At 37.9% G+C, this 15,185-nt stretch overlaps 1 protein-coding gene across 4 annotated transcripts in view; it reads right to left on the reverse strand.

Annotated features, from left to right (window-relative positions):
* The window catches only part of Myo5a (myosin VA), a 157,961-nt gene that overhangs the window by 26,736 nt on the left and 116,040 nt on the right, over positions 1-15,185 (reverse strand). The window contains exons 26-32 of one of the 4 annotated variants that reach the window (XM_041679881.1): positions 13,449-13,592; positions 13,185-13,238; positions 11,542-11,769; positions 7,987-7,995; positions 5,866-5,966; positions 3,050-3,130; positions 1,525-1,723 (exon numbers count right to left, since the gene is read on the reverse strand). In XM_041679881.1, coding sequence (XP_041535815.1) covers positions 1,525-1,723; positions 3,050-3,130; positions 5,866-5,966; positions 7,987-7,995; positions 11,542-11,769; positions 13,185-13,238; positions 13,449-13,592 — 816 coding nt within the window. The remainder of the gene's footprint in view (positions 1-1,524; positions 1,724-3,049; positions 3,131-5,865; positions 5,967-7,986; positions 7,996-11,541; positions 11,770-13,184; positions 13,239-13,448; positions 13,593-15,185) is intronic. The other 3 variants (XM_041679882.1, XM_041679883.1, XM_041679885.1) reach the window with 3 other exon arrangements.

The following is a 15,185-nucleotide window of genomic DNA, read 5'->3' on the forward strand; positions in this document are numbered from 1 at the left end:
TGTGTGTGTGTGGGGGGTGGCATGCAAGGCAAAACTTCAGAAGCACCAAACCCAGATATACTGTTGCCTTAATATTCTGCTCAAGTACATCCTAAAAAAATGCATAATTAAGACTAAGAAACTCTAAGTAGCCTGAGAGAGCCTTGAGTTTGATAATATTCTTTGAATTAGCAGTCAGTATAATGGTACAAGCAGCTGATCTGCAAAGGGTAGCCTAAAACTAATTAGAGTCTTCTATTTAGAGTATAGGGCTTGATCATTTCTACATTGGGTACAAAATTTGCCAAGAATGTTACAGACAAGCTGTAAGGGCAACACTTGATTAACGTAGTGAACAAACTGAGAATCTACCACCAGAAACAAACCCATTTCACAGAACATCTAACATTTTAAGACAATGATTCAGAAGCAAAGAGTCTGTACACTGATCAATCAATATTATTCCATACATTTGTCAATTTGTAATCATCAAAAGCATTGTTAGTTATTTAAGCAACAGAGTAAAACACAACTTTTAAAGAACACTTTGTGACTCAGTAGATTTCCCCATTGAGTAATAGGTTCAGTCACGCTGAAAGAGCTCAGACATCATCCTCATCCCCTGCCCCACATTCCTACCATGGAGCTTCATACATAAGACAGACTGGAAAGAAATTACTCTGATTTTTTCCTAATCTAGATAAAACATGGGTGAACATTTGGTAGCAGAGACCTATCTGTGTTGTCAGTTATCGCTGATGGGAATTAGACCTTCAACGAAACTGAAACACTTTTAGTATAGATCTTAAAAGGTTTTTTCATGTCACTAAAGAACAGATTTTATGTAAAAATTGTAATTATGATCTTTCAATGACTTTTATGCAATAAATATATCTGTAAAATTTACACAGATTTAAAAATTTCAGATATATAATCAAGGTTATAATGTGATGGAGAGAGAAATACTGTAGAAAATAATTTTTTTCTTGGCAATTTTTTTTTTAAAGGAATAAGAAAAAAGGAGAAGTCTTGGAGTCCATTTCAGCATTCAGAATCTGGTAAGGGGAAAGGCAAAAGTGCCCTCTTTATTACTGTACAAGTTCTGCTTAAAAGAATAAAATGTGCCAAGCTCAATACTAGTCCCTCCGTCCTGTTTTAGAAGCTCCACCCATAGCCCATGCTTAGTTCAACCAAGACCCTTCCTTGGCTTGTCTGCTAGACGGGCTGGATGGCATCCTCACTGGATGCTTGGGATCAAAGGAAAATAATCTGTAGCCATATCTTTCTGGTATTCAAAGCCTAGCAAGTAGCCAGGAGACTTTCTTCCAAACACTGCAAGTAAGGTCTGAGAGGGCTCAACTGTCCAATAGACTGTTGTGAGAAACAGTTGGGTGCAATTTCATTATTTTGATTCATTTCTATCAACACATTAATATTTTCCTTTTTGTCTCTATTAGAGACAGAAGAGTGTCATTCCCAACAAGGAAAAGCTGTGCTTGTCCAAAAAGAACATACAGCAGACTGGGACACTGCTACTCTTCTTACCAGGTTTTCATTGGTCAGCCGTGTGATCTCATGCTGCAGGCTGGCTTCAATGCGGGCCTCAGGGGGCAGCTGCAGGTTCTGGGCCAGTAGCTGCTGTTGCCGGTTGTTTTCTTCCTTTAGGCTCTGGATTTCCCCACGGAGGGCCTCGGCTTCATTCTCATGGCTCCTCTTCTGCGACTGTAGCTGGGATTCCAAGAGCCTGCAGAGAGGCCACACAAGTTTGTAGAGGACAGGACACCTCTAAAGGGTGTGAAGCTACATGTTCCTTTGCAAGAATAAGAAAAGCAGATACTCTCTAGCATCTGTGCAATTCCTGACTCCAGTAATGTCATAAAACTCAAATGCCAGAAATGGGAATCCATGTGTCACATCTGCATCTTTGAATTGTATGAAGTTCTCCTCTAAGTTGGCAAAGACAGCATCATTGCCATAAATAAATAGACAGACAGATAGATAAATAGTTGCAATGTAAAAGGCAAGGTTATACATTCCCAATCTAATGAAAAAGACCTTTAAAAAGGCACAGCCATTGATTTCAGGCAAAGGTGGAACCAGGATCATGTTTTTAATATTGTCCACTTATCCAAGACAGGCTGGTGCACTACTTGGAGATCCATAGATTTATCCAATGGAATCTAGTAGTTCTGTAAGTGTGTGTGTGTGTGTGTGTGTGTGTGTGTGTGTGTGTGTCTAGACAGAACTGTCATCTCTCTCCCCATGAGATTACATATCTAACAGAATCCTAACAAGATATTGCTTTTGGACAAAGTTATAGTCAAGTAGTAACTAACATGAAGAGAAAGACATTTAATCCCTATTTCCTTTGTTATCAGTACTGATGGTTACGGTTAGAACAAAGCAGAACAAGCATAGCCCATTTAACAGTGTAATGATTTTAAATTATAATCATGATAATGGAATTTTTGTGAGATTTTTAAGACACAGACAGCATTAGGGCAGATAAATGTGTTAGAGAAAGACACAGTGAATTCTGTTTTTTTTTTTTTTCCTGGAAGTAAATTGCTGATCTCAGATGGTTATCCTTATTTGGCTTTGAATCTCATAATAACAGAGAATGTTGAATCAGGTACTTGACAACACTTTTAGGCAGCATCACAATAATGAGAAAGTGGCCACATTTGTTACAGGAATGTGTATCCCAGATTGACATTTATTACAGATAAGTTACTGTCCAGGTAACAAGTATTAGTGGCCATGCTCCAATTTAAAGTCTTGTTTTCCTCAAATCCTAGAGAGATTCACAATGTTTAGATCTTCACTCCTGACAGCACTGTGGCATACATGAAGCAATTTGTATTCACCTATAATCAACGTTAGCCTTAACAGTATCTGTTAGTAGAGACAATTTAAAAGTAGGTATTTGGCTGCAGAGTCTAAGTTTTATTGAGACTAATTGTCTCAGGAAGATAGTAAATGCACAAGACACACAGTAGTCAAAGTTGTAAGTCACTGTTAGTAAGAAAAACAAGTTAATAACATTCCATTCTGAGGAGACAGATATAACCTGTTGGCTTGTTTTAACCCTTCATAAACCAGCCAGAGCTCTCCATCCTCATTCAACTCCTGGTAATCCATAGTAGATGATCTTCCATGTAAAAGAACACAATGCAAAACACAAAGGGACACAGGATGGAAATGAGATGATGGTGGTCAAGAAAAGCACATGATATTTCAGTATTTACTAAATGGATAGGACCATTTTTAGTAATTACAAATGACTTTATATTATCACAAATTACTTTGGTTAATTAAAAAATGGGCAAGAAGTCGTTATCACAAATAAATGAAAAAATGAAATGACTAGAAGATGAGACATTTAATTTCTAATGTTTTATGAGGCTAGCCATATGATCTTACACATCAAGCATTTCATTAAGGCTAACCATAACACATGCATAAAATGAAAACTCTAGGTATATCTTCATGTGACAATTTTCATAATCTATTTCAAAATGAAATTTTCAGTTATCTTTTTTAAAAAAAATATTTATTTATTTGTTATGTATACAATATTCTGTCTGTGTGTATGCCTGCAGGCCAGAAGAGGGCACCAGACCCCATTACAGATGGTTGTGAGCCACCATGTGGTTGCTGGGAATTGAACTCAGGACCTTTGGAAGAGCAGGCAATGCTCTTAACCTCTGAGCCATCTCTCCAGCCCTTCAGTTATCTTGATATAAATTTATTTCAGCATAATCTGATTCCCCATGTAAACTTTTATAAAAATTATTGTACAAATAACATAAGAATGTATCCAAAGTTCTCAGCTTTTGATATAATTTTAAATTTTGGGTAAAATTAAATTTAAGATCTGGAGAAACTACCTTTATATCAGAGGTTTATCTATCGTCTCTTATTAAAATCTTAGTTTATAGACAACATTTAGTTGGTAACATTTTTCCTACCAAGGGTGTAAATAATATATTTTGAGGATGTGTTAAATGTCAGATGCTGTTCTTCATTCTTTCACTACCTCATCTGTTCTTCCCATCACCCATGTTGAATTAACAGCTGGTAAGAAGCATTTGAGTCCAGTGCCATGTGATTTCAGAGGCCAGGATCTTAATCTTGATACACTTTTGTTGCTATGTTTGCAACATGAATCTGAGTGAATTCTGTTTTCAATCTACCATTTCTCTGTCTCTAAAGTTAGCTATTTTTGAGGTTTCGATTATTTTATTGTATTCTTATGACTTCAAAATTTTTATCTCAGACCACGTGTCTTGATTATAGATCTATTATATATAACTCTATTGCCTAGTAGAATTTCTCTCCCTGAATTCCTTCTTGTCTGCTAAAATTCAATGTATATAAATCCACTCATCACTCCATCCTGGTTTCATAATCATGAAATGGCATCAGCACATCCATCTGAGTCCCCACAGCAGAAACTGCAAGCTTCCCTAAACCCTCTCACACACCCAACATTCCACAGGGTTTACTGACCTCATCTTTACGCATATCTTTCCACATTTCCCCGCTTCTTTCAATCCTAACTGTCATCAACCAACCTTGAGTCACCATGCTCAGTCACTGCACTACAGCAAAGCCTCTTAACTGGTTTTGTGCTTTCAATCTTATTCCATTACAATTATTCTTCTATTTAAAATACTTCAATTCTTTCTAATATCTTTAGACTAAAATGCAAACATTCTCAGTCCTTTATCTAAGGAGCCTATCACCTCTGTGGGAAGGGATGGCAGTTACTTGTCTTCTGCTGTATCCCACAATGTAACATAGTGTTGGCATGGGGTAGAAACATTCCTGACCTAGTGACTGAATAGCTGAGTGGATTACATAGACAGCATATACTCTTACTTATAACAAGATATTCTGTTTTGTTTTGAGACAGGGTTTTTCTCTGTAGCCTTGGCTGTCCTGGAACTCACTATATAGAACTCACTATGTAGAACGGGCTGACCTTGAACTTACAGAGATCCACCTGCCTCTGCTTCCTGAGTTCTAGGATTAAAGACGTGTGCCACCACAGCCAGACTAATAAGATATTCTTAAATATAAAAGATCACAACTAATTCATAAATTAAATTTACATTTAACTACATACCTTTGAAAAGGTACCTTTGTACCGTTGCCAACAAATAAAGAAGTAATTTATGTTTTGTAAGGCATATATATTTAATTTGTGGGTATTTATGCAAGCCAATCCTGGAACTGTGATCAAGATACCTAGAAGACTCCAGAACTGTCTTTCACCACTGGTCATGCTCTCTCAAAATGGTCCAGTGTGTAATTTTTTCTGTTTAGAGTACAATGATATTAAATCTCTGTTCAGAAATGAGGTTGGCAGTGATGCTGACAATTGTAGCTATGAGTCTTCACTCTCCCATTCTCAAAGTTGTGGCACCCTCTAGAGCTCTATGGCTACCGCCGATGGAATTCTAGGCACACACATCTTAACTTCTCTTCATGCTACATTTCAGCTATTGAACACTGTAGTTATCTCTACAAACCTTCAAATAACCATCTTGAACAACACCCTTACTAGAAAAGGATCTACCCAGGACAGTCCAAACTGAGCAATAGGTTTTCTTCTTCAGGCAGCTTAAGGTCAAGGCCCTTGATATAAACATATCTTCTCATAATGTGAATAACATTTCCTTTGACACCAATCACCAACAATTATCTGATATTATGAAAGGGATGTTAAGTTGATTTACATCAGAAACCTTAGGTTCTTCTTAAAGATTGGCTGATGTCTAATAAAGCAATGAATTAGCACACTGACTTCCTGAACAAGAAGCTGACTTGAACACTCAGATTAATACAGTTAAACCAAGGTGGATGAAAGGATGAACTTACCTGTTTGTTTCTTTCAAACCAATATATGCTTGTGCTATTTCACCTTTGTCTTTCATTTTCTGTACATCTTCCAAAAGTATTGTGGAATCTGTCATTGTATTCTGAAGGGAGAAATGACACAAATCCACATGAAGGCTCAACTCCGTAACTGTGGATCACATATAACATATTCTTTTCATTTCAGGGCTTAGTGGGTAAGAGCACTTGCCACTTAGCCTGATAACCTGAGTTCAATCTCTAGAATCCACATGGTGGAAATAATTTACTTCCATAAGTTATCAACTGACATTCATGTGTATGCTTATACAGACACATGCAACTCTCTCTTTCTCTTTTTTGTGCACGTGTGTGCATATAACACCCCCAAAACACTAAATCAAATTACTAATTTATTGCCTCTAAAGAATAACAACTTTAGCACACTACAAAGGTCATTCTCTTTGTCTAAAAACATGTCTGATCTTTCAATCAATGTTTTTTCTCTAAGCTAGGTGTGGTGGCTCATGCCCAGGCTGTCCTTAAACTTTCTAGGTATCTGAGGATGACCTTGAACTTCTGGTCTTTTTGCCACATCTTCCTCAGTGCTGGGATCATTGGTATGTACCACTGAGCCAGCACAGTTTATGGAGTGTTACAGATCAAACCCAGAGTTCTGTATGTGTTAGGTAAGCATTTAACCAGTTGAGCTACATTCTGGTCCCAAATAAACATTTCTTTAGCTTTATTTTATAAAGAGTATATATTTGCTAATTTAATTTTCCTCTTTCCCTGAAAGAAAAATCTATTTCTTATTCTCATTTTTAAGCCCTATAAATAAAATTCACAATGGCTCAAGTTTTTATATCAAATAATGATACACTGTACTTGACTATCTTAGGACTTTTCTGGAGTGTTTTTAAAATTCTGATAAATTAGGTCACTTGATCTATTCGGCTAGTATGAAGACAAGAAAAGATGAGTGACTCCATTTGCTGATATCCTGGGGAACAAGTAGCTGGTTCTTTCTTAATTCTGCCTGTCTTGGCTAGAATATGGTATTTGGGAGACGGACTCAGATTTACACTTTAGCACTGAGAAGTTTTTGACTCAGTGTTCTGTGTGTTTCCCACATGCAACGGCTCCAAGTTCTAAGAAGGTTGCACCATACATGAAGCACCCAGTATTGCTCAACAGCAGAAACCAAGAGAGTCGAGAGATTCAACTCTGCACCTTCACAGGAGCTACTTTTCATTCTAGCTATGGGCGTTGCCCTTAGGGAGGGAAAAGTAGCAGTAAAGAATTCATGCTCAGCTCTTCCATTTCTCCTCAACCTTGTTAGATTTGGTACGATGTGTGCCCAGAAGAACTGTCTCTAAGATAAGGGTTTTTCCTCCCCAACTTGTGCATGACACCAGAATTACAGCAGCGAGTCACAGAGATGACTGTGAATTACAAGTCCTGGAGATCCATCTGACATCCACAGTTTCTCCTAGTGACTTCGTATAGGAAGAAGTCAGGAAATTAGTAAGTAAAAAGGAAGTGGGGCATGGCAGCTTATAACGGTACTCAGAACACTCAGGAAGTGGAGGCAGGATAACCAGGAGTTCAAAGACATCCTCAACGATACAGTGAGTTTGAGGCTAACGTAGGCTATATAAGATCCTAAGGCAAAAAGGCAGAGAGGGTTGGAGAGATGTATCAGCACTTAAGAGTGTTTGATTCTCAATCATGAGGACCTGAGTTCAGATCTCAGCACCCATGTAATAAGCTAGACATTCCATACATGTCTGTTACCCAAGTTCTGAGGGGATGGAGCCAGGGCATTACTTGGCTTATTGGCTTCTAGCCTCGGTGAGGAAATGAAAGCTCCAGGTTTGAGAGAATCACTACCTCAGAGGAACAGATGGAGAATGATAGAAGAGGACACACAATGCCCTATTCTGGCATTCATTTCCACATAATCACACAGACACAAATAATAAACAAATAAATCTTAAAAAACAACATAAAATAAAACGACCTGGTCACAAAACACGAACTACATAAATTAAAGAGACCTGCAAGTCGATGTTAGGAGACCTGCAAGTCAATGTTAGGATTAAACAGAAGTACTTATTAAATATTAAAAATATATACAATTACCTTGTCATCCTGAAAAATCACATGTTGGCAAGCACAAAAATGTAGAAACAATAAATCTTTAGCTTCATGAATAGATACTTTCACTGAATTAACAAGAGTTAATTTAAAAGCTGTGAGTTGTTTCTTGTAAAACTAACTGTAATGAATTAGCATTCACAAAACTGTCATAAGGCTGACATTAATATATGTGTAGGAAATAGGAGTTCCTTTTTTTTTTCCTTTTAACTTTTTATTTTTTGAGACTGGGTTTCTCTGTGTAGCCTTGACTGTTCTGAAATTCGCTCTGTAGACCAGAACTAACAGGTCTCGAACTCACAAAGATCTACCTGCCTCTGCCTCCCTAATGCTGCGATTAAAGGTGCCACCACCACCTGGCTGGAACTCCTATTACTAATGCTTAACTTCTTTTCTGAGTCGTTTTGTTTTTAAATATTCCTGGCTGTAAAATGCTTGGGTGTATGAAAGAATGATTCTGCTGTTGATTTATCTGGGTGAGATTTCATACTAGGTCTTTGAGGAGTTCAAGTAGTGGCCTTTGGGAGGCTAATTGTCCAGGGAAAGTCTCTTTGGGAGGCTAATTGTCCAGGGAAAGTTTCTCAGAGCTCTTTGGAGGTAGAACAGACAAACAAGAGCTGGCTGGGATGACTTACACTCTAGCTCACTGTGTGCTGTTCACCATTGGCTTAATAATAAGAAATTGAGGAACCCAGAATTACAAAAGGCATTGGGTGTCTGGAAGGTTTCAGTATACTGCATACTCCTCCAGAACAGCCAAGGTGTGTAACAAGGAGACTGGGAGCTGAGCAAGCAGGGACTGTATAGAGATAGAGCCAGACCATTATCACAGAACAGTTGTCACATGAACTATGTGAACTTAATAAGATGGCAGGTATGTTACCAAACTATGTGCTCTATTAGTGAGGTTGTATTTATGACCTTTGCTTCGTTTTTATTTTCCAATCTTTTCATTTCCACTAAAGTTTCTTATGAAACTATCTAATGTACTCCACAATATATATATATACACCCCCACACAATTATCTATAAATTTAAAAAGAAAAAGAGAGACTATCCATTTGCTGAGAGAGGAGAGAATACTGATTTAGTCTTTGTCAAGAAGGCATACAGGGCTTTCTTTCTCAAGGCTAGTCTGTTCAAGCCTTGGAACCAGATGAGACTGAGCCAAGAAAGATAACAGTATAGAACACTTTCTGTTTACTCCATGAACACAGCCCTTCCTACCTTCTCCCTATTAAAGGGAACTCCTGGATGATATGGGATTCACTCTGCATGCTGTGAATATATTTTATTACCATTGATTAATAAAGAAGCTGCTTTGGCCTATGGCAGGGCAGAATAGAGCTAAGCAGAAAAACAAAAGAGAAAGAAGGCAGAGTCAGGGAGATGCCATGTAGCTGCCAAAGGAGAAAAATGCCAGAACCTTACTGGTAGACCACAGCCTTGTAGTGATACAAGGCTAATAGATTAATAGAAATACAAGATTAATAGAAATGGGTTAATTTAAGATGTAAGAGCTAGCTAGAAATATGTCTAAGCCATTGGCCAAACAGTGTTATAACTAATATAGTTTTTGTGTGATTATTTGGGTCTAAGTAGCTGGGAAAGGAGCACACAGTCTCTGTTTACACCTGGGAGTGTAATTTCCATGAACTGATTTCATTTCTAACCATTTTGTTACATTTCTACTTATGCAGACCAATTTTAACAAGTAATTTTAGCTAGACTTAATGCTTCTTTGTACCAAAATAATATGTATATTATTATATTTAATGTATTTTACTTTAGTTCAGAATATACTGAGGCAGGATTACTACAAAAGTAATTTTTTAAAAACATCATTTTGCTGTGAGTATTAACATTAGAACAGCAGGTGGTAATTAATATTCAAGGTGTCAGCCAAGTATAAGGAAAACTCTCTGATGGGAAACTTTATTAGACCAGGTCATAAGGCTAGAGATTCCAGAATATCTTTTGCTTCAATCTATAACTTCATAATCGCTACTTCAAATTTCCCTATCCATATCATATCCTATCAAATCAAATCATAGTATATCATAGTGTGCTTATCTCATGAATACATCCTAATCTTCTGGGCATTTTCATCTCTTGTCAAGATGACCCCTCCTGAAGCTGTATTGTCTAATTGATATTAATAATGTTAGTTTTTACAGAGTTTTGATGAATAAACATGAATACAAAAAAATACTACACAGTCAAGGCCTATGAACTTCTCCCTAGGAGATGTTTTAGACTTCAGCTCAGGCTGATGATTATGAAAACAGATGAATTTGCCCCAGTTGTCAAGAAAGCTGAGTTTTATCAGCTGATATAAAACTTCAAAGTAGCTTTAGATTAGACCAGATGCCTTGCTAATGGTTTTAAAGATAAATTATTCCCAGAAAAGCAAATTTACAAGGACATATAGCCAACTGTCTTATTTGTTGAGCCAGGATCAAAAGTGCAAAGCAACCTAATGGCTGCACACGCTTTATTTGCTGGGTCTGACTGATAAACTGGAACAATAATTAATTACAGCTTTTGTTCAGAAACACCATGGGACGAGAAGTTCTGGCTGGTCAGGGCTACAAAAAATAATTTACTTCATAGCCCTGAGAAAGAGTTACAAGTTTTCTCTTGTATGGTCTAAAGTTACACATGGGACAGTAAATATATTTTAAGATTTAAAATGCTTTTAGTGTCCTATACCTTGGAGAATGGCTATTGAACTGATATTAAAAGACTTATGGTAATCCTGGGCCTGAATCAAAGACATGACAACACACCTCTATCTTCTAAAAAGGCACTCTCTGAGTCTGAGAAAGCCTGGCTTTCACTATTACTGATCGCAGATTGTTAGTTCAAAATGTTTATACACGCAGAAGTGTGGGTTACAGTACATAATTACCTTATTTTCTTAGGCTCCTCAGTAGTTTAAGGTTTATAACTCCTTTATAGACTACCTCTCTAGATAGATAACAAAATGACTGATTCTTTCTTTGCTGCTGCAAGTTACAGTCTGCCAATTAAGGAGCTAAGAAAAAAATGCTCCTTCCTTGCTCTGTGACAAGTTGTTTAGATTTATTGTGTGTGAGTTGTCGAGATGACTCTGTTTTTATCATCTACTTAAGAAATGGATTATGATTTTCAAATATAACTCCTGTATTGCTTGAAAGATTTTGTTGGGTATATATATAGCTATGGAGAACAAAGAGGAACATCATAAGAGGAACAACAGCATGAGATAATTAAAAAAAGGAAGCCATCAAGTGAATGCTTGAGTGTCTTTTTTCCCTAACTCCTTCAGATAAAGAAGTCTTAGTGTACTGCTGACACCATGGATTTCTTTCAAATCCTGGGTGATCTAGGAGCTGGCTCTCTTTAGACTGTGATATTCTTTGTGGGAAACTAAACTTTGAAAGACACCTAGGAACACAGTGGCTTTTTGCAACTACTCTTAAGTGTTTGTTTCTTTACAAACTGGAAGAAATGAAAGCCAGTCACCATGCTTCGTACTCAACATATATGCATGCTTACCTTGGGTTGGATGGCTTCTTTCTGGCTCACCAGCTGAGACCGCAAGATGAGAACCTCTTCCTTTCGAACATCAAGCTCCTCACTCACAGAGGTCAACTGTTCCATGAGGACACGGTAGGCAGGAGCACCTGGTGCAGTCACTTCTGGGGCACTCTTCTCACTGAGGGCTTTGCGTAACTCGTTCAGCTCATTTTTCAGTTTTTTGTTTTCTGACTCCAGTTCTTGACGCTGAATGAAAAGATAGTCAAGTTTACTATGGTGGTTTGAATAAAAATGGCCCCACAGGCTCATAGGGACTGCTACTATTGGGAGGTGTGGTTGTGCTGGAGTAGGAGTGGCCTTGTTAGAGGAAGTATGTCAATGGGGTGGGCTTTGAGGTCTCAGATACTCAAGTATAATCAGTGTGTCATAATCTTTTTCTGTTGTCTTCACATCTGGATGTAGAACTCTCAGCTACCTCTCCAGAACCATGTATGCCTACACGTCACCATCCTTCCCACCATGATGACAATGGACCAAACCTCTGAACTGTAAGCTAGCCCCAATTAAATGTTTTCCTTTATAAGAGTAGTCATTGTCATGGTATCTCTTCACAGCAATAAAAACCCCAACTAAGACATTTACTGCTGTCATTTTCATCTTTCCATCGGAAAACTAACCCCTAAGTGATAGAATAATTCTAATAGAAAGAACATCAGTCTCCACTCTTAGGGATGGCCCAGATTAGGTAAGTGTGATATTAGTGGGAGCCGAGCAATGTAAATTAGAGTTTGTATCACCAACTCCAATTCCAGAAGCAAATTTACTACGACCTGCTCACGGAATACTCTGAGATGAAGACTGCTGAGTCCTAATCCTGGGCAACCCAGGTTTTGTTTGCAGGTAAATGTAAAACTATGCAGATAAAGGGTAAAACCAAGCATACAACTGGTCAGGATATTCCCAATGACTGAAATTCTCAGTAGTGCTCTCTTTGAATCCTGGAAATCAGTTTTGCATTGCTCATTTCTGGGACAGAACCAAGACAATGTCTTTATTTTAATACTGAGGCTCTGACACAATGTGCCCCAAACTTTAACATGCATCACAGCCAGTTGGAGTTCCTGTTGAAACACATATTTCTAAACCCCAATTACAGGATCATGACTTTATGTCTAATGGCGTGAGGTCTGAGAATTCTGTACTTCCAACAAGGAACCAGCCAGTATTGATTATGTTAATAGAGGGCCAGACTTTGGGAACCACTCACCAAAGCTGTGTCAATCTGGGCTTCACTCATACTACAGAAAACACTTTCATTTACCTATATTTATGTGAGGCAGGGATGTTTTAGGAGCAGACTGCTACCCTATGCTTTTAGTCTGTCCCTCAGCCTCAGATTTTTATGGTGGAGAAGAGAGGGAGCTTGACTCTAGAGTTCATAATCTTTACTACTGTAGCTTGCAGGGCTGCTACCTCCTGTTCAGAGTGAAGTCCTACTTAGATGAAATGGTTTGTAAAATGAAAGAACAGAGGCTAGAACTAGTGCCCAGATAAGATTTAGCTAGATTTAGCTAAGGATGTTCTCAGAGGAAAAGACAAGTTCTTAGCAGCTCTCTTGTCAAAACAAAGTAGTCAAAGTCTTGGGATGAAATTTTCAATACCTTGAGGGATTCATATTCCAGTTCTGCACCTCTAATTGGTGGTCTTTCTTCTTCCTGGGGAGAAAAATAAACTAAAAGCTTTTGTATTTTAATTGTCAAATTTTGACTATTAGAACACTTAGCTGTATACAAAAAGCAGTGATGTGTCAAAGCCTTCACAGCTTCAGCGAGTGCTGCATAGCTAAGTAACTCAGGGGCTACAGAAAGACACAGGACAATCTGCCTGGGCTGCCCGCGGCCCTGGAACAGGCTATTGCTGCTCACCTTTGCCTTGCTGCGGAACATCTGCTCTTCCTTTCGGTCCAGCTCATCCTGCATTATTTGCTTCTCCTGTTCCAGCTCTGTGACACGCTTCTGGAGCTTAAGGAACAATGACATGTCTAGAGGCACCTTCTTCTCACTTGGCTCCTAAAACCCAGAGATCATACGAATCAAGTAAAAGACAGAGGACTCACAAGACAAAGTGAAAACAGTTCAGTAGTAAAACAGTCAAACTCACAGAAAAAATGTAGAACAAAACAAAAAACATGTTCATCCTAGCTAATAATTATAGAAACGTGAGTTAAACGATCGTGAGGCATTACTTCTCTCTTACCTGACTGGCAGATAACCCAAAGGCGGCATTTCAAAGTTAATAATGTCCTATATTAGCAACTGTGTCTCATACTATATTGGTGGAATATATAAATAAGCCTGTGGAAAGCTGTGTGCGTTTATTAAAATGTAGCAAATCTGTTTAAGAATTAAGTCTACACAGCTGGGGGGACAACTCAGCAAGCAAAGGCGCTTGCTCTAATTGTTTCCAGTTATCTGTCTAATTGTAGAGCAAGGTGAACCCCCAGTTTAGTCATTGTCTTCCTGATGGGCAATGAGATGGTTTCTAATTTCTAAAATACACATCTAAGAACATAGTATCTGAAGATAATACTTGGAAGTCTGGTGGACTGGGGCAACTTCTACTTACTTCAACAACTACAATCATTCCCGGGACAATAGTGACTGCTATGACTCAACAAAAAGTTTTCATCTCAGTTGATTGTCCAAAGGTGGCGTTTCAATGCTGTTTTAAATTTTATTCTTTGGCTTTTCATAAGGTTAAATGGTACATGTATGGAGGTCACAGAACAACTTGTAGGAATTGGTTCTCTTCTTCCAGATTAGGTTCTGGGGCTTGAAGTCAGGGCATTAGGCTATACATTAAGTACTTTACCCAATGAGCTATTGTGTTGGCCCACCAAAAACATCTACAAATACTTAAACATTTCATTCAAATATCTTAACATCTGTTCATTTATTAGTGATGCATATATTCTTGAAACTTTAACTTTCAAAAACTGCAACAGAATCCTCCATTCTATAAACGATCATAGATAGTACTTCACTCTTGATATTTAAAATGTTATTAACTGGAAATCATCCCTTTGGGCTTTGAATGGACATTTAAAAGGGAATCATATTAAAATAGGATGGGGTAATTTTCAGTTATCAGTTAATGCTATATACAGAATCCACTGATTGTGAGGTGAAAACAAACTTCTCCAGATAGGAATATGAGAATAGGAAAAGGTAGGGCACAGAAAATAACGCTTGCCAAATACAAAATAACTTGAGGTGTAATGAATGGTAATCACTTCAGAGTGCTCAGATGATGTCCGTAGTCCCAGTGGCATATTTATTTATAGCAAGGTCATTTGCCTTTTCTGAACCACATGCGATAGGAGGAGGAGTGGACCATCAGGATGAGAGGAGTTGTGGGGTCTTATTTTCCTTTCCTTTTTTAGCAAGGATTTTGTCACCCAAGCCAGTCAAACTTTGATATTGACCTTAAAAATAATAGTAGTCTCACAACTGATGAAAAGATAATAAAATTAATTAATAAAATTACCACCACTGGTTTGAATTTAATTTTGAAATTATCCTACCACAGCTGAGAAAGTTGTGGTAGCCCTTTTCCCAGGATGGAAACTGTGAGGAAGCTCAGGAATAAAGCAGGACTCCAAC

The sequence above is a fragment of the Microtus oregoni genome, unplaced genomic scaffold (genome assembly GCF_018167655.1).
Source record: "Microtus oregoni isolate MIOR12 unplaced genomic scaffold, Mior012 000032F_ref0000030, whole genome shotgun sequence".
NCBI lineage: Eukaryota > Metazoa > Chordata > Mammalia > Rodentia > Cricetidae > Microtus > Microtus oregoni.